Raw genomic sequence first — 19,789 nt, 5'->3', positions numbered from 1 at the left:
GCACAGATATTCCTCATTAGAATTATGAAGGTCATAAAAGGTTACAAAAGGTTACAAAAGTCCTGACCTTGCCAAGTGTTAAGACTTAAGGTCACATCAAACTTTCTGATCTTTTGACACTGTTGACTTAGAACTCTAAAGGTTAAAGGTCACAAAAGGTTACAGGAGTACTGACCTTGTAAGTCCTGACCAGTGCTAAGACTAAAGGTCACATCAAACTAACAGACGATGTTTACAACTTGTTGATATAGAACTCTAAAGGTCAAGGGTCACACGAACGGTTCCAGGAGTACTGACCTTGTAAGCCCTGATCAGCCAGGTGGGGAGGGGGGCGCCCAGGGACAGAAGTTTGTTGGCCACACTCTTGTGGTAACCTTTGACCCCCGTGATGTCAAACCTCTCCAAGTAAGTCTGCAACAGCTGCCAGGCCTGGTCAGCTGCACTGTAAAGGTATTAAGTATGCTTTCTTTGTTTGCAAAACTGAAGTGCCTCAAAGTGTAACATATCAGTTTTGTACATTAAGTACACATGTACATGTACAAGCTATGTAAGACCCCAATGCCACCATGTAGGTGGATCCAGTCACTCTGGCATATACCCATACTCTTATTGAAAACTGTTGCTCTCTTCTCACATGGGATCTTGGGCTTTACGTTTTCTCTTAAGGCCGGCAAGTCTTTCTAATAACCTGTGAGTCAGTCGAGCATCAATGGTCGACGATCTAGCCTAGGCCAAAAGACAGGGTCCCCCAAAGCAAACCAAAGCAGGTACTCACCCAAAGCATGCTCCAACTCTGACACCTTATTGAAACATTGATTACCTGTTCACATCTATCTAATATCATGGGATTCAAAAAGTATGTGGTTTTAAAAGTTTAAGTTAGGACATACGTGATTGGCTTAGATGTGTGAGTGAAGGGGATGTCGTTGGCTCCCAGCCAATCAAGGCCTTCCTTCTTTCCACCAACTTTGGGGATATCTGGACCACTTACTGTAAGTCGAACACACCTGAAATAGGAAGAAGAGTACAAATTAATGGTTAGCTAACTATTTAGGCATAAAAAGATATAACGTTACATGATACTGACAGGCAATTGTTTGACAAAACAAAGAGACACTAAAAGATCTTAAGACCTATCCTTCAAACTACTTTACATTAATTTTTCTTGTGACAAAAAAGACTTTCAGAAACTGCCAGCAAGAGCTAACACTTACTTAGAGGCGAGCCCCTCAAACACAGGCACCAGAGACAGTCTGAAGGCCTGAGACAGCGACACGGCATTGTCAAACAGACCTGCCTGGACAAGCAGGGCTACAGTCTCCTCAGCTGACAGAGGCGGGCCTGGAGAACAAATTAGAATGAGCTGTTACATTGGATATCAAGACGTGGTTATACACGAATTGGTCATCTCCATCAGACTTAAATTGACTACATTGCCAGCGATGTCCGGGTACAAGCGGTAGACTTAGACTTAAAGAAAAACCATATATATGGGAGACAGGAAAACTTGTAGAGAAACAGAGTGCTTAGTATGGGTGACCTGCTCAAACCACAAGTCACCAAAGGTCATCTTGTGTTTTGTACGTCAATGCTAGGAGCAAGGAAGAATGCTAGCAACAAGGGCAGAACTGAAGATTCCAGATAGTACAGTGGATTCCGCTTTATTGTATCACCAATTTGTCAGAGCATTTTATCCAATTATCCGGCCTATTCTACAGACCGAAGTTGTCTGTGTGACCAGCTTCAGCGGCGTGGGTTGGGATGGGGGGTCTAGTTTGAAAACCAATACGCACACATAACACACACACACGCTCAGAAGTTATCACAAACGTCATATTTTTATTTACAATGCATGTGGTAATGTCAATGTACACAAATACAATGGTAATGTCAAAGTATTTTTTTTCTTTATGGGTAAGAAGAACGTCAAAATCCGACATTCATAACGTCTCGAAAAACCGCGGGGATTATGAGTCTACTGGCGCTTTATAGAACAAGTGTAGATTTTACCGTAACATCATGGTCTATATACTGTACAAACTTAGACTGCCTTAGACATGTACATGCACAATAAAAAAATTCCAGTAGATAAACAATGAACACAATATTAAAAGATTCCGGTCGGTCAACAATACAGTGCAAAGTGTGGAAATTGACGCAGATACATAACAAAGACAACTGCCGAGAAAATGTTTGCGGGTTCGTAAATCAGTTAACTGAGAGACGGGAATGAACGGTAATGTCAAAGATAAACACATAATCTACACATACACAACTCCTTATCTTGAACGATGCGCTAATTTTGTGAAAATTTACAAAGTTTCAACGTCTTTCGCTTGGTACAACAAAAAAACATGGCGTCCAACAAGAAATGACGCTATCCCATAATCCATAGCGCCATGTTTGTTACAAGCGTCATGCAGGCGGGAAATTCAAATGTACAACGAGTCTATTTTTAAGTCGCTAAATCTAATCTAGTTCTAAACCGCCCTTCTTTTGTTACCCATTTGACCAAAGAAAGAGACAACTTTGGGCGGTTCATTGACTTTTAATATACAGACGCTTGTCGGTTTATTTCCAGATCTGACAGATTCCGACAAAGACGTGACCACTCTGGCATCTTTTCATTATGCAATCCCCGTCGTCCGTCATGCCTGCGGCAACCTATGAACAACATGGCGCCCAATGGCGCGCGCACCACGCTATCGGCGAGATTTTCGATGAAGTCTACCTTCCTTATGGTCGTTATCATGATCTTATGCCTTCATGCATACATTGATTGGTTACTATTGGACTCATTTGTGACATTTAGGTATATTTTCTCATTTTTATTCTTTTTAACTTGACGTAATTCTATCCAAAAACACGAAGTTTGAGACGGTGGGTTATCCAATTCTGCGATGTCTTAAACAATAGAATGAATGGCAAATGGTTTGGGATTTCGTAATTCTATTCAATTACAGTGTGTACCCGAATTATCCAAAAAGGCGTAATACGAATAATTGGAATCCACTGTACTCACATTGCAAATTAAAGATTAGATAAAGATTAGATAAAGATTAGATAAAGAGGTGCCAACATGTACCATACAATTTGAAGCTTTTCTCGTACAACATGAGTTACATCAAATATAATGTAAAAAAAAAACAAAAACATTTTGGCTATCCAATGTTAGGAACAATCCTAGAGGAGTTCAGTCTCAGAATCTCACCTGTAGCATGAGCAGGATCAGGGTCCTTCTGTATAAGGTGTAACCTGGCCAGCACCACCATGTATTCCTTCTCTAGTTCTGACAGCTCAGGTGTAACCAGGTATGTACTCACCTGTGGCATGTGCAGGGTCGGGGTCCTTCTGTATAAGATGTAACCTGGCCAACACCACCATGTATTCCTTCTCTAGTTCTGATAGCTCAGGTGTAACCAGGTATGTACTCACCTGTGGCATGTGCAGGGTCAGGGTCCTTCTGTATAAGGTGTAATCTGGCTAACACCACCATGTATTCCTTCTCTAGTTCTGACAGCTCAAGGATCTCGACCTGTTTCTTTTCTGGAAAAAGAACGGACAAACATAGAAAGGTCTTACTATGGAATTTTTTTTTATGGAGTAAAGCTTTTTTTATCTTTGGTCAACTATTTCTTGTCAAAGAATAGGTCTTAAGCTCCCACTTACATGTAAACAGTTAATCAAATTACAAAAAAAATGTATAAACAAGAAGATGCTGTTGCCATCATCTTAGGTGAAAAGCTGCTCATACAGTAGTCAATAATACAAATCATAATATTGAAACATTAAAACAAACAAAAATGTGTCACATCACAGTCACATATTGCCTTGAAATAACATGATTGGTATAGAAAAGACAGAAGCCAGAATCAGGTCCTTACTGTGAGGCAGCCTGTGGTCCCCGCTGTAGTCTCTCTTGGGAGAAACTCGACCCTCCTCCTGTAAAGGGCAATCAGGATCATGTTACAAAGAATCTTTCTGAATGTAAAACAAACACCTATCGGCCTTTGTGGGGCCGTGTAGCGCAGTGGCAGCATGTTCGGCCCGTGACTGAGAGGTTGTCGTGCTACCGATCTTGTGCCCTTGGGAAAGGCACTCTACACAACTTTCCTCACTTGAAAATGAGTACCTAGCTTCGGCAAGGGCCGCCTCTGGATGGAGGTCCCGTGTTCAGGGAGAGTAACACCCCAACCACATTAAAGAACCCGCCATATGTGCGAACATGAGCGGATCAAACCATTCCGGTCAAAATAGGGGTAGGGAATCTCCCGAGCAGCCCTCGTAACCCCTGCTCTGCCTATTGGGTCAGATAGTCCTCACTCATAGTGAGCAATTGGGCTGGTCTCAATCATGATGTTTCTGACCTAGGGCGAAGAGTTGCTGTTACAGTTACAATCGTGTAACCCATAACCTTGAGTGGCCTTCAGGTCTTGTTACATGGTGACCATTAAGTAACATATGATTAAGTAAAGGTGAAAGCTTCTTAAAATGAAGCCAGGCCACTAAATGATCTACAACATGTATAAAGCTCAAAAAAACTTAAAAACCTTCAACATGTATGCAAAGGTCAAAAAAACTTTCATTACTTTTAGAAGGAATTACATGTACCAACATGTAAATATATGCTGGTTTGCTTTATGTTGACTGTTGGTATACATGTATATACAGTAGAGTAAACTTCTCAGAATTACTATAGCATTTGAAAGGGCTATTGTTTCGACATGAGCTACAAGTACATGTAAATGTACGTCAAGTTCTTTATTGTCAGTCAGGAAATCTTTGACAACAGAAGAGTATTCTTTGAACTTACCGTAGCAGTCTCTACTCTGACTGGTTTAACAATCCAGGCGTATTTGGGGTCCACCAGTCTCAGGGTGTTGATGGCAGCCAGGTAACACTTGGCCTGCTTCTGTAGACTCTTTACACCGGGAAGTTCTCGGCCTAGTCTCAGGCCGTACTCGTACATGGTACTGCCAGCTGGGAGTAAACAAACAAACAAACAAACAAACAAGGTTACATCATAGCCAGGTAAGACTTGGCTTGTTTCTGTAGACTCTTCACTCCTGGCAGCTCCTGACCTAGTCTCAGGCCTTACTCGTACAAAGTCTGATGCATAGCGGCTACAGACTCCAACAACTTGCCAGGTTGGTCTGTCCTGCGCATACTCCCTCCAGTTGGTTCTGGAGACCCCCAGCCCTTTAGTGTGTTGAAGATCTGATCTTCCCATCACCCTCTTGGGCGGCCTCTTATTCGTTTCCGGGCAGGGTTTGGGTCAGAGGTTGTCAGTTTAGTTTAGAAATTCTCTTGGAAAAATGGACAACTACAATGTACAAAATGTACTAGTATACATGTTAGAGCAATTTGCTTGGAGAAGGAGAAGTCACCATGCACAGTACCTTTCCTGTAGCTGCCCCTGTAGATGTGGAAGGCGTACAGCAGGTCGTAGTAGTTGTGAGCTGTCAGGTCAACTGACCGGGCACGGGACTCAATGATATATACAACCTGGGAGAGAAAACAAGAATAGGAACATTATGGACAACACAAGTATTTTGTCTATGAAGTTCGAGTGTTGCATACATGTAAGTAGTTAAAATGTAAGTAATGTTTTGATTTTGAGGAATTCTGAGTTTATAATGTATGTTGAATGTCTAGCTACAGTATATACATGTAATATGTAGATGGCACCTGATATCAGCACAGTTACCTGGGTTGACTACAGTATTGCATTTGCTATCAATAGATAAAATAAAAGTAATATAATAAAAATATAGAAACTGATCAAAAACAGTTTTTTTAGGTTTGCCATTTTCAGCTTAACAATAGACGTTTATCCCTTCTTTTGTGTCCTGTTGACAATGCTTCTCTTCTGGATCAAACAACTCCTACAAAGTAAAACAACTGTTGACGAACTTACTTCATCATGTAGCCCGACATAGGGGAACTCCACCAGAGTCTGCAGCTGGGACCGTTCACACAGGATCACGATGAACTGGCGCAGGCAGTCTTTTCTCCTGGAGAACAAGACGATTTCAATTTTTAGTGCCTCTTAATCAATTTTAAATGTAAAATGAACCTGTTATACATTTTATGTGTCCCCTATCTCAATGAGCAGCCTGCAGGTCGATTTGAGCTTTCGTTAATAAACAAAGGTTCAAACAAACTTTACATCAGCAAGACTGTAAGATAACTCAACAAGACAAAAACAGATGAATCTACCTACATACACATTTACATGAACTATCAAGGCATGGAAACATGCAAATACATGATCATGACTTGTACAAGGTCTGAAGTAATGTATGGATCCCTTTGTTGAACATTTCTTGTAGATTACAACACTTTCACTAAATGCACAGCAGACAGTTAAAAGAAAAGAATTTTCAATGAAAATTCCATAAAAAGGGCATGTAAATAGTACATGACATTTACTATTTGCAAGCCTTTTTTGTGGGATTATATCTTAGATTGGCCATGTATCTGATGTATTTGGTGAAGAGATACACACAAAATTATGCACATTATTTGAGGAAATTTCAGACCACTTTCTCCCCACCTTGTGTGATCAGGGTTTGCAGTCATGGCAGCGTAAGCCTCGTTGTTGTGCCCCAGCTCTAGGTGGTACTTAAACACCTTGGACCACAGCATTGGCTGCAACAAAACAACAGCAGTTTAAAAAAAAATTTTGTAGAACATAGTTTTCAGTTTGGTAAAACATAGGATGTTGGAGTTTTCTTTTTCACAACAAGTTTCACCTGCTTACCTTATGATCCCTGTCAGACCACATTGCTAGACACAACTGTGTAATTGACTGGGAGGGGGCCAATTTCACAGACAAGGAAGACAACGGGTGGATCTGGTGGATCAATCAAGGAGGCGCTCTGGATAAGGAAGTCAACCCCAGTGATGAACCAGAACGAGGGGGATGTGCATAACGGATGTTGAGTAGAGATTATGCATGTAAAAACTGAGTGGATGTAGTACTTCTCAAGAATTGACTAGTAGATATATTGTACCATGAGTAGATATACTTACAATGTTTGGATCGTCTGGCTGAGCCATGCCAATGGCAGAGTTGGCCAGGGAGATGACTAGTTCTGGAACCTCGAACTGTTCCAGTAACCTCAGAACCTGCCCGGAGAACAGAAATTAGAAACTTTTTCTCACTATCAGATAGTACAGTCCCTTAGAGTTTTTTTTTTTCCTACAGACTTTTTTCTAATTTTTCCTAATGGCTTTATTTCCAGCTACAAGCATGTACATTGTACATGTAGATACTTGCACAAAACTATACTCTTTCTAATCTCTTGAAAATTCTTCACAATTACATTTTCTGCACAGTAGATGCTCTTGACTACTGTAATCATGAATGATATAATACAGGAAGTGCACACGTATAGACAGGCACGGTAACAGTGGGTAAAATGAATATATAGCTACATGTACATGTAATTGATGAACAAAGAAATGATAGAAGTTAATGCCTTGCTCACCTTGACCAGGTAGAGTACAGGTAGGTGTGGGAGCTCTTGGTCTGTCGGCTGCAGGAGTTTGTTCAGCAGAAAGTCTTCATTCCCCACACCGTGGACTCCCTACAGAGAAACAACATGTTCTAAGTGTAAGTTCTGTCTAAAGGACTCTGTAAAGACGAGAGGATCGCACGTAGACTTCAGTATGTAAACGAACAGCTCTCTATCTCTTGACATGTGTATCTCACCTCTGACCCATAGCCTAGCTATTCCATTTCTCTCTCAGGGGTTACACCCTTAGTCTTACATTTAGTAACAACAGTAACAGTCGAGTCTTAACACAATATCACAATATTACAAAAGCAATACAAGGTGGTGTCACCATACAATAGGGTGGCATGCTCTTTAAAACTACTGCATGTCAATACTGTATATTTCAAGTACTGTATAATTCATTTAGTTTAGAACAAGACTCTACTTGCACTCTATAATAGTACTACTATTCAGTAGGTTGGTAAATCGACCTGTAAACATTTCAGTATTCCTTGTGATGATACTTTCTTTGTTGAGTGAAAAGAACCATTGCAAATTTCTATTTTACATTCACCATTGACAATACAGACCCTACTGAAATTGTGCTCTGAATTCTTCTCCCTTTTAAAAAAACATCCACAGGCACATTTTGTATATGAATGACTTCGTTACACCATCTGTACATGTACCTGTAAGAAGCAGTCCACAGCTTTTTGAGGCTCCCCACAGTTCAGGTGAGCTGTTCCTAGGAAGAACCTCCTACTGGAGCTGTTCCACACGCACCAGCTGTCCAGCAGGCGTACGTACTCCTGGGGAGGGCAGGGATCAGGGGTTAGGGGTTCTAATTCTGTTTTTTAAGTATCAGTACCATACTAGGTAATACAATGCTAAATGTAAGAAGAATCTCCTACTGCTAGAAGTGTTCCACATACACCAGCTGTCCAGCAGCCAAACATTATGGGGAGGGAAGGGATCAGATGTTAGAGGTTTTTGTCCTGCTTTGTAAGTGCTAATAACAATACCGGTTATGCTAAATGTACCGGTAAGTAAAACCTGCTGTCAGAGGTGTCAGATACACATGTACAATGTATGCACCAGCTGTCCAGCAGACCAACATACTCCTAGGGAGGGAGGTATCAGGGGTTTGTGGTTCTAGTCTGATGCTGTTGAATGCTACAGCTATAATAAGTACCGGAATAATGTGAAAAATCTGCATGATGAAAAATGTTGTGATGATGCATTTTCTATTGATTCTAACCAAACTGTAGGTCCTACTGACTGACACTAAAGAAAAGTGATGGATGTCACTTGAAACGTCCAGAAGTAAGTAAAAGTTGTAGAGATTGAATTGTCTCTATAAAAAAAAAAACGTAGACAATAACTGAGTTGAGACTTTATATCATACCTGGAGCTGCAGATACTGGCACTTTGTCATGAGGAACTCTGGTAGGAGACTGCTGGGGCTCATGGGATAGAGCAGCTGCAGGATGTGCAGTACGGCTGTCTGCAGCACGCCCGACCACAGCGGGCACGGGTCCTGGTCAAGATCCTCGCTTCCCGCCAACAGGGTCCCCAGCTGCTGACCTCCGACCCCGTGCAGGAACAGGGCCAGCAAGGTGCCCTCGGTCATTACTATGGTAACAAGGTCAGGGGTCAATCATCTATTAACCTGAGTAGATATTTCATTCATAAAATTTTCTTCTTTATTCTTAATGCACAGTTTGGTACATTTTTTTTACAGTTTCTCCCATGTCATTGGAGTCTGTTTCGAATTCTTTCATACTGTACCAACATACATGTACATGTATGTTAGAAAAAACAACTTGCAAGAAACGGTAGTCATAGCATGGAAATGGTTGAAAAATGGTGAGTGCATTAATTCATTCTTTAAGAAAGACTGGTATGGCAAAGACTAGTGGATAGATATCAATTTGCATTTCAAAGAATTATTTCCCTTATAATAAGAATTCAACTACATGTATGTCGACATATTCCTGTTACTTACAGTATCTGGGCAGCCCTGTGCCCAGGTCTGAGATGTCCATGGCCTGCAGCTGTCTCAGGTTCATGTCTCTGTAGGGAAACACCATAATCGTAATGCCACAATGAAAAAAAGATTTTAAAGACACTGAACTTTCATGGGGTCACACAGCAGGAAATTAGTAATCTTCAGGCAGATCTACGTTGGCGTAAGGAGTTTAGCTGGCCAAGGAGTGTTTTGAGACACTAGTGGCTCAGAACACCTCTTGGCCAGCTGAATTCCTTATGCCACCGGTAGATCTGCCTGGAGATTAGTAAAATAGTTTGCCTGAGGAGCCTGTAACTGTCTGTGTGAGCTGGATGTTATCTGCAATGTGTGACTGATTCCAAAATCATATACAGATGCTTAAGTAATTGCTATTTGGCATTAAAATGGGTGAGCTGTAAAGGCACTCTTACAGTGGTGTGCAAAGATTTTTTCAAAATAACGTGTGGCTTTCTAAACTCCATGAGACCAGTTCTACTTCACCCAAGACATGTTTACTCACAGACTGTTGCTGGGGACATGTGTGTAGGTTGCCGTGGAAACCCAGGTGATGACGTAATACACCTGCATCAGCTGGGCTGTCCTGGGAATGAGATCTGACTGGAGCTTGTTCAGACTGTCCTGGGACAGAGATGCCTGTCATAGACACACATACACATAAAAACTCAATAGAAGTTTAAAGCATTTCTTTTAATATGAGCACCCTGCAACAAAACATTAGCTCCTATAGCGAAAACAACAGCAGGAGCTAATTAACTCATTAAGTCATTTGCATCAACATAGTCTTGTCTTTCCCTTATTTCCTTTAGACTGCCAAAAACTTGTCTTCCTCCCCTTTTTCTAGTCTGTGTAACACAAACTCCGCTGTCCAGGGCTGTAACTGGCCCCTCCCCGCGGATGATTGGCGGGCTGCTATAAGCGAGATTTAATCAGGCTACCCTTTTTCCTAAGTTTTTGCATATCAATTCATAGCTAGGATATAATAACTGCTCTCTAGCAGTGGCTGACGAAAGATATTGGATGGTGTCTGAAACGTTTGCCCATTTCCAAAATCATATCTAGTTGCTTGAGTAACTGCTTTTTGGCGTATGAGCACCAATATACTTGTCATCAAATTTTCTCACACATAGATACATGTACATCTATTTCATGAAAAAAAAAGAGATATCCACTTGTGAATGAACATTTTGAAAGTGTTGTCAAAAATGGAATATTTTCTGCCAAACATGGAGCCGCGGTTCTGAGACTTACCCTTTGACCCATCCTTCCCATGAGGCCCTGCAGCAGGAGCAGGTCGCGGCAGATGGCGAGCCGTGTCGTAGCGAGCTGCCTAGCAGAACTCTCCAGTACTGCATGTCCCACGGCACTGCCGAACACGTGGTTCAGGCTCAGCTGTCTCAGGGGCTCCGCAGCTGGAAAAGGGTTTCTTGATTATTGCTGTGTTATGGCTTAATGTGTTAAAGTTAAAGTTGCCCGTACATCAGTAACAGATGCGTAGGGGTGGCGCCCATCTCCATTTTTGTAGCCCTTGGGCCACACATGTGCAAGCCACTACAGCAGGGGGCTGGCCCGCTGGTAGTGATGTGTGTTTAAATCCAATACTCTTCTCATTGGTATTGAGTGCTAAGCAGAGAAAACAGCATGTACCGTTTTTAAAGTCTTTGGTATGACTCGGCCGGGGATCGAACTCACGACCTACCGAATGCAAGGCGAACACTCTAACCAATCGGCCATTGCACCGGTGACTTAATGTGTAGTGTGGTCCTTTTTTCATCATCATCACGGCAGCTTGCCTGCAACAGGTCCACCCTTTCCCTCCAAACAGCTCTGTCTGCATTCTTTAAATCCTCGACCCGCAGACCCACATCATGAGCAAGCTGGTCTATGTATGTCAGTGAGGGTCGCCCAGCATGTGTATACCCGTGTGCTGGCTTCCATAGTATGAGTTCACTAGCAAGCTCTGCTTTGTTCCTAAGGCAATGGTTGGCAAATCTGGTCCTACGCTCTCTGATGAAAGTTGATATGGCGGGAATATGGTCCTTTTTTAGCAGTGCTCAAAATACTTTTTTTAAGCCAGGTTGTCCAGGTAGCAACCTGAGTCAAAAGCCAGGTTGCACCATCAACATTTCATGTTGCCCCACTTCTAACTTGAAGTTGATATTACTTTCATCAAATCAGTCTCTTCTCCACTATCTTTCCTTCCAGTCACATGTAACTACTTATAATATGTGTTATCTTACAAATGCTTATGCCCATAGGTGGGGAAAAGCAGTGTTCCAACTGCAAACTTTCAGGTTGCACTTGGGTCTAAAGTTAAGTTGCGCCAAGCAAAATGTGGTTGCGATTTCAAGTGTGCAGGTGGGCATTTTGAGCACTGTGTAGACGAGGTCACCAGTACAGGTCTGACTGTACCCGGAGCCTCAGTTTTTTCCCTGTGTCTACAATGTAGTCTTCCCATTGTGAAAATAAAACTAGATATAAGTACACAAACAAAGAAACAAGCAGACCTAGATCAGGCACAGCAAGGTTCTCTGGGTCCCCTCCTGTCACATCCATGGCCTGCAGTACCGTGTCGATGGCCCTGGGGGCGTCGATGATCGTCTGCAGGCTGGACTCCAGGGTGCTGATGACCTCAGCTGAGGACTGGTCCACATCTCTGCAACAGGAGGGGGGAGGGGGGCAGTATTAGATTTTACTTTAAATCTTTAGCCTGGGAGCCACTTTTTGTCAGTCTACAGTAATGGTCATAAGGGAGGTAAGGGTTGGGTAAAATATAACAAAGATACAGCTTACATTGCAGGGTTAGACAAGTTTTCAAAAATTCACTTGTCCTATCGGGCAAGTACATAAAAAATTTACATGCCCAAACAAAATTTTCACTTGCCCGAAATTTAAATTACATTTTTCTATGTGTTTTCACTTTCATGAATTTTCACTTTTGTTAAGAGACCACGTCTAGGGAAATAATAGACGTTAAACAAGGACAGCAACAACAACAAAATCAATGTCTCTACTGGCTTAAAAATGACATGGTCAATATAGGCAGGCATTCAGCCCCATGTGCTGTCACACTCAGTGGTAATTTGAACGGGTCACATCTGGAAATTCTTACTTGCCCATCGGGCAAGTGAGGAAGCACTTCTGCTTGCCCGAACAGCACTTTTACTTGACCGTGACAATCGGGCTAATGGACTTGTTTATCCCTGCATTGAGTAGAGATACAGCTCACATTGAGTACTAATAAATCTTTCAATACTGTATCATTGAATACACCTGGTACAAAAACATATAATGGAGCGAAAGCTCAGGGTCCAAAGTCCGTGTCTGGTCTTATACTTCAAGAATCTCTTAAAGCAGGTCAGATTTTGAGCCGTAGGTGTTTTTTCATTTTATTTACTTAGAGTTCACCGCAAAACAAGGCTGTTGGAGCCACTTAGACGTTTTGGGTTACAAAAACGTGTCTGGTGGTAGGTTAATCCAGACATTGGGTCCATGGTAGGCTATAGATTATCTGAAGGTCTGTTGTCAAGAACAGTGGCAGATTAGCTTTTAGGCAGCCTAAACCTAGAATAAGAAAAACTTTTCCTTTACCCGGCCTCTGAGATGACATTGTTGACGAGCGGTTCCACAATGTTCTGTGGGGTCTCCAGATGGAACAGGTCCTGTTCTACAGCTGACACCACATCAGGAGTCAGCTGGTCATGGATCAGTCTCAGGCAGTCTCCAAGGAGAACAATGTCTCTGCACAGCTTATCATCTGGGGAAGGGAGAAGGTGAACTTGTTAGTAGAGAGACAGCTTACTTTTTCTATAAAATTATGAAGCGTCAAAGCTTGTCATCGGTATAGGGAAAAAGGTGGACATGTAAGAAGAGACCAAAAGGCACAAAGGAGTCAGCTGATCATGGATCAGTCTCAGGCAGTCCCCCAGGAGGACTACATGTATGTCTCTGCACAGCTTATCATCTGGGGAAGGGAAAAATGTCAGTGCTCGAAATACCCACTTACACACTTGGAAACCACATTCAGGTAGTCCCCCAAGTGAACAATGTCTCTGCACAACTTATCATCTGTACAAGGAAAAACTTGTACTTGTTAGTAGGGAGTAAAAGTCCTGCTCGACAGCAGACACCACATCAGGGGTCAGCTGGTCATGGATCAGTCTCAGGCAGTCTCCCAGGAGAACTATGTCTCTGCACAACTTATCATCTGTACAAGGAGAAAGATGTACTTGTTAGTGGACTGCTCAACGGCAGACACCACATCAGGAGTCAGCTGATCATGGATCAGTCTCAGGCAGTCTCCCAGGAGGACTATGTCTCTGCACAACTTATCATCTGTGGAAGGGAGAAGATGTACAATGTCGGTAAGTAGAGAGCAAAAGGACAAAGAATAGTTTACTATTTCTTTAACACTTTGCAATAGAACAGTCTGTTATCTGTATTAAAATGTGTGTGAATATAAGAATATACCAAGGCACAAAGAGTAGTTTACTTCTATAGGACTATGCTATGGCACAGTTGTCATATGTACAGGGCAAAAGGTCTGAATACAAGTTAAGAGCACAAGGGATAAAGAGTAGTTCACTTTTACTATAACACTATGTCACAGAAGACCACTCCAACTCGAGACTAAAAAAGTTGACTTTGATCGATGATGACTTTGACTTTATTCAGATCCACTTTTAGCTATTACAACGTTATGTTGCCAGCTATTCTTCCAGTGGTCTACATAAAATACATAATAATCTTTATTGACACGACAAAAGTACAGCGACTTTCGTAAGGTCTACATGTATAACAACTACTTACAGTACAACTAAACACATATATATGGATATCTATAGGTATGGATACATCAACATAAAGGGTTTAGCATGTCATTTACACTATTGGTTCTACGGTATAAACAATCGTGGATATATTTGCCTACTTGTACACAATGTGGATTATCGCTTCCCAGAATGTACTTGAATTTATCTATCGAACAGAGAGTAGCAAAGTCTTTAGAGGAAGTGGAAAGTAATGTGAACAGCTCTGTGCGTTTATCATCATATCGAGAACATTCCATAACGAAGTGACGTTCGTCTTCGATCTCATTTGGGCAGAATGGACAAAACCTCTGGTCACGGGGAATTTTAGAATATCTTCCGGCTTCTATATTTAGTTTGTGACTACAGATTCTTATCTTTGTAATTGCTCTACGAAGTTCGAAATTGTGTACATTCGAAAGATACTTCTTTTGTCCGTATCTTTCCTTTAGCGTAGAATAAATGGAAAGTTTTGAGTTATTCTGGATAGAAGAATGCCATTCTTGAATGTATATATCCTGTAAACGGAGTCGTAATTGGTCGATTAGCGTATTAACATGATACAACCTCGGGTTTGTCCATACATACCCAAAACCATTATAGTTGAGAATGTCAGTTACGTGATTTGTCCAATCGTATTCACCGGAAAGTACAACATCATATGCTTCACATAGTAAAGAATCTTCGGGTAAGTTTGCTAGACGGTGCCAGTATTTGATTAATTGTATCTCAGCGTTGATCGAAATAGGAAATGATCCTAACTCACCACGGATGCCGTCATTTGATGATTTTGCATGTACTCCAAGTAAAAATTTTTGGAAATTCATGTCAATGGTATCAAATTCTGGGATACTAATATGTGAAGGAAGTCGTATGTTTTCAATTGCGAAGTTGTCATTTTCTAATTTCATTCCTGATGCCAGTCTCAATAATCTATCCTTGTCTGATCTTTTCTTAAAATGGATGACGTAAGTATGAGTGAGGTCCGAAGACACACTCTTTCTAACAGTTGCAGGAAGATCTCCCTCTAAATGGAGTTTGTTTAAAAAGGAAGAAAAAACAGTTTTGGGTGAAGATTCTGGAATTTGTTTTGATACAATAATTTTGATTGTTTTAGAAGTTTGGTCAAAACATGTGAGTTCGGCTCCGTACAGTAGAATAGGCAGTACAAACTTGTTGAAAAGGCTCATTCCTAAATGAATTGGAATGTTCTTTTCAGAGAATAAAAGTGACTTCAATTTGAATAAAGCTCTCATGGCTTTAGTCTTTAAATATTTTCTGGCTGCTTTAAACTTACCCGAAGAAGTCAGGGGAATACCAAGGTAAGTATAACTGTCGGCTACTTGTATTTCTTTGCCATATATATAGAATTTGTTTGATAATCTGTTAATAGAACCTTTTGTAAAAACCAGTACTTTCGTTTTGGATACATTGACCCTTAATTTCCATTTGTTGCAATAAGCTTCCAGGTTATTGATACAATTCTGAAGCCCCTCTTTCGACAATGAGATCAAGGCTAAGTCATCTGCCCAAGATAGACAGTTGAGTGATTTAGAATTCAAAATTGCGGCATCACATTTATCATCAAAGCATTGAGGTAAGTCGTTAATAAAAATATTGAATAATAATGGGCTGAGATTGCAGCCTTGTCTTACTCCGCATGTGGAAACAAAGGGGCTTGACAGGCCATTTTGTAGTCTGACAGTATAGTTAACATTGAGGTACATGGATTGCAATACATTGAAGAATTTCCCACCAACACCAAGATTTAACAATTTGTAGAATAAACCATCCCGCCATACACTGTCAAACGCTTTCTTCATGTCAACAAAACAAACATATAATTTCCCTCCCTTTTTTTCAATATATTTCTCAATAAGAGCTTTCAGGATAAATACATTGTCAGAGGTTCGGCACTTTCTTCTGAATCCGAATTGAGTGTCGGCTAGCAGACAATTGCTTTCAACGAATTTCTGTAAGCGACTATTTAAAAGGAATGTGAACAATTTGGATAGGCAGCTTGAGATAGCGATTCCTCTATAATTATCTACATTAGATTTGTCGCCAGATTTAAAAATTGGTGTAAGGATGCTTGTGTTCCAGTTAGATGGAAACTTGTTGTTGGAAAGGATTGTATTAAAGAGAATGACCAGTGGTTCGCATATCTTTTCTGCCCCATATTTCAACATCTCGTTTGAGATAGAGTCAATACCACATGATTTTCCAGATTTTAGTGATTTCAAACCATTCATAATTTCTGGTGTCGTGAAAGGGTAATCTAATGAATTTGAAGTGTTTTTATCTAGATGTTTAAGAGAATCAGTGACACTTTTTTCAAAAGTACTGTCAAAATCATTGTTTTTTACCAGATTATTTAATCCTTGAAAGTGTTCTATCCATTCTTTACTTGTGATATTAGGATCTATATTACCGCTATATTTTGTGCCGTTAACTTCCTTATCAAGAGTATTGAACAATGACCAAAATTGTTTGGGGTTTTTCTCATTTAATGTTTCTAGATCACGTAATAGATTGGCTTTATAATTCCGTTTAGAATGTTTTATAATTTTTTTGTAGTCTTTCAAGGCTGTGAAGTACTTCGTTCTGGTTTCTTGTTTCCATGGTTCTTTCCTCAGTTCTAACGATAATCTTTTAACTCTATGACGTAGGGACCAACAATTTTGATCAAACCAAATTTTGTTCTTTTTGATTTGTGTCTTTTTCTTGTTTTGTATGTTACGTCTTATTCTAAGAGAGCTTTTGGAAACATCTAATAAAATTTCAGTGAAGCTTGTTACGGCCTCCTCTGACGAGTGAAATGTTTTGTTGCAGAAATTCCTCAGTTTTGAACGCGTGTTTTTGTTGTTTATAGTATCTAAATATAATTGTTTGGATTCGTCAGTCCAAATAAATTGTGTTGGTTTAGGATTATAACATTGGCTATCCTCCTTCAGGACTAGAGGAGAGTGCTTTGTAGACAGTGAGAAAGAGATGTGACAGTGATCGGAGAATGGCGATATAGAATTTACATTCATATATTGTATATCGGCTAACATCGACCTTTGAGTGATGCAATAATCCACCACACTTGAACCATTATAATGGTAACATGTAAAATCACCTTTCAGATCCCCCGCGAATCTGCCATTCAAGATGGTCAAATCAGCCGACGAGCACAATTCTATGAGGCGTTTACCGTAATTGTTTACTTTAAAATCTCTATTATTCCTTTTCTTTGTATCTAAAACATCTTTTGTCAGGGGGTCATCCGGGGAATCAATACTAAAATAGGTTTCCAAAACAGATCCTGTTCTAGCATTGAAATCCCCTAGGATGATTATGTCGCCAAGATTGGAGAATTTGCAGATATCAATGGATAATGTATCAAATGGGTCAACTTGTATGGAATTTGAGGATTCAGGAGGGATGTAAATGTTGCAAAGGAATAGGTCTTTTTCGAGTCCAAAGAATTTTTTGTCAAGTTTGCACCAAATGCTGTCGACTGAACTACTCTCTAATTTTTTAATCCCCTTTCTGAGCGAACTTTTGAAAATAGTCGCAACCCCACCAGAATTACGTTTTGCCCTCTTATTTCTACATCTATTACTACTAAACAAACTATACCCTGGAAACTGAAAATCTACATAATTATCTGCCCAGGTTTCTTGTATACAAACAATATCACTATTTCTAAAGTAATTACAAAACTCTTCCTCGCTAAACTTCTTCTTAACACTACCTTGGATATTCCAACTTGAGAAAACTAGCGCAGATTTTTTCTCCATGTCCTTGAAGATAAAGATATTGAAGGTGCATTATAGCTACAAGAAGTAAGACTTAAACTATATCATCATATCAATAAACAAGTATTCAAGTAAGACTTAAACTATATCATCATATCAATAAACAAGTATTCAAGCTATCAATGATACATGTCAGTCATGAATAGTATTTGTACACAATGATGGAGTCTCTCTAAATGAGCGGTACATGGTCCGTATGTATAGTAATAGGGTTAAATGTAACAATTCATGAAGGTTTACCTTGGTGGTCGTGTAGAATCATATGGCCAACTTTAAGATATAAGAATGTTCCATACTTTGCGAAGTCGGTTCCCTAGCTGTTTCCACTGTGGGCCGGGATGTCCGAACTTGCCAGCTTTTAACCAGGCGGGCCTAGCGACTTGTCCGTTTCCGCTGACTGTGTTCCTGCTTTTTGTAGTCGGTCCAAGCTGGCCGGGAACTCCGATGTTAACTCCTTTCGACAAGCCAGGTGCAGCTTGTCCGGTTCCTACCGAAGTGTTCCTATGTGCTGGTTTCACAGTGGGCGGCTGGTAAGGTGGCTTCCTAGACTTCATGACTGGAACTGGAACAGAGCGCGAAAAAGAAGGTCCGTTTTGCATGGGCGTCCACTGGTTGACAGGAAGACGGGCGGCCTGTGTATCTGTCCAGGTGGGTGACTGTCTCCCAGCTCCAGGCCCGGGTGCTGGGTACAGGGTACGCTTGACGTCCGACACAAGCATCTTGGTGCCGCTTCTAGGATCCAAGTGGATCTGGTCGGGGAGGTAGAGATGCCTGTCCTGTGTCAGTTTGCGGTGTTTGATGTACTTGAAGTTGCCACTCCTAGACAGATTCAGAACTTCTTGGTTATAGTTCTTGATGTTGATATTGAGTGTGGAGTTATCATTTAATCCCCTCTGGAGGACCTGTGAGACTGCTACCTGCGCTTTAGGGAACGATGCTTTGGTCACCTCCAGTAGTCTGCGGGTGTTGTTCAGGGTTGTACTGACTGAGTCATTTCTCTGCTTGCTATTATCAAGATCGTTGGAACCGATGTGAAGTATAACTTGCTGAGTTGTCGAGTCGTTGATTTGTTTAATACAGTCAATGGCTGCTGTCACTGTGCTGGTTCTGACCAATCTCGTGGACTTTCCATTGAAAGCACGTTTCACATCTACATCTCTGAAGATGGAGTCCGCAAAAATTCTCACTTCGTACCTTTGATGCTGACTTCCCGTACTAGTGTTAGTTGCCGACTCTTTCACACTCGTGGCTGGTGAAGGGACTTCACGGCTCTGTGTTGCAATTGTTGCATTGTCATGGGCAGAGGGAAGCATGTTTGCAATCTGCTTGACAATGGTTTGGTTGGTAGCAGCATTGTTATCTTGTTTGTCGCCAGGGATGTCATTGTCATGCACGTTGTTCAAGTTTTGCATGTCCGTGTGTGTTGGTTTTGTACAGCCTCGGCAGGTACGGTTTTCTTCAATCTGTTTTAACCTATCAAACAAATACTGAAGTTCTGAGTCTTGAATTGTGATGGCTTGCTGCAACTCTGCATTCGATGCAGACAAGGCGTCCACTTTGATGGACAAGCCACGATTCCTCTCCATCCAGATGTTCCGCTCTATTGTCATTTCTTGAACTGTCGCGTTTTTTTCTTTCGCTAGCTCCTCT

General features: G+C 41.0%; 1 protein-coding gene across 1 annotated transcript in view; it reads right to left on the bottom strand.

Moving 5' to 3' along the window:
• LOC118413035 (nuclear pore complex protein Nup160-like) overlaps positions 1-19,789 on the bottom strand; it is a 39,164-nt gene that overhangs the window by 2,387 nt on the left and 16,988 nt on the right. The window contains exons 16-34 of the mRNA XM_035816174.1: positions 13,595-13,735; positions 13,120-13,285; positions 12,036-12,184; positions 10,780-10,940; positions 10,031-10,164; positions 9,508-9,575; positions 8,908-9,134; positions 8,192-8,311; positions 7,494-7,592; positions 7,036-7,131; positions 6,557-6,651; positions 5,918-6,014; positions 5,400-5,505; positions 4,814-4,980; positions 3,885-3,942; positions 3,436-3,546; positions 1,215-1,341; positions 891-1,007; positions 298-442 (exon numbers count right to left, since the gene is read on the bottom strand). Coding sequence (XP_035672067.1) covers positions 298-442; positions 891-1,007; positions 1,215-1,341; positions 3,436-3,546; positions 3,885-3,942; positions 4,814-4,980; positions 5,400-5,505; positions 5,918-6,014; positions 6,557-6,651; positions 7,036-7,131; positions 7,494-7,592; positions 8,192-8,311; positions 8,908-9,134; positions 9,508-9,575; positions 10,031-10,164; positions 10,780-10,940; positions 12,036-12,184; positions 13,120-13,285; positions 13,595-13,735 — 2,384 coding nt within the window. The remainder of the gene's footprint in view (positions 1-297; positions 443-890; positions 1,008-1,214; positions 1,342-3,435; positions 3,547-3,884; positions 3,943-4,813; positions 4,981-5,399; positions 5,506-5,917; positions 6,015-6,556; positions 6,652-7,035; positions 7,132-7,493; positions 7,593-8,191; positions 8,312-8,907; positions 9,135-9,507; positions 9,576-10,030; positions 10,165-10,779; positions 10,941-12,035; positions 12,185-13,119; positions 13,286-13,594; positions 13,736-19,789) is intronic.

This window comes from Branchiostoma floridae, chromosome 4 (genome assembly GCF_000003815.2).
Source record: "Branchiostoma floridae strain S238N-H82 chromosome 4, Bfl_VNyyK, whole genome shotgun sequence".
NCBI classification, from domain to species: Eukaryota; Metazoa; Chordata; class Leptocardii; order Amphioxiformes; family Branchiostomatidae; genus Branchiostoma; species Branchiostoma floridae.
Note: the sequence above shows the minus strand (reverse complement) of the source record. Positions and strands in the feature narration are given on the sequence as shown.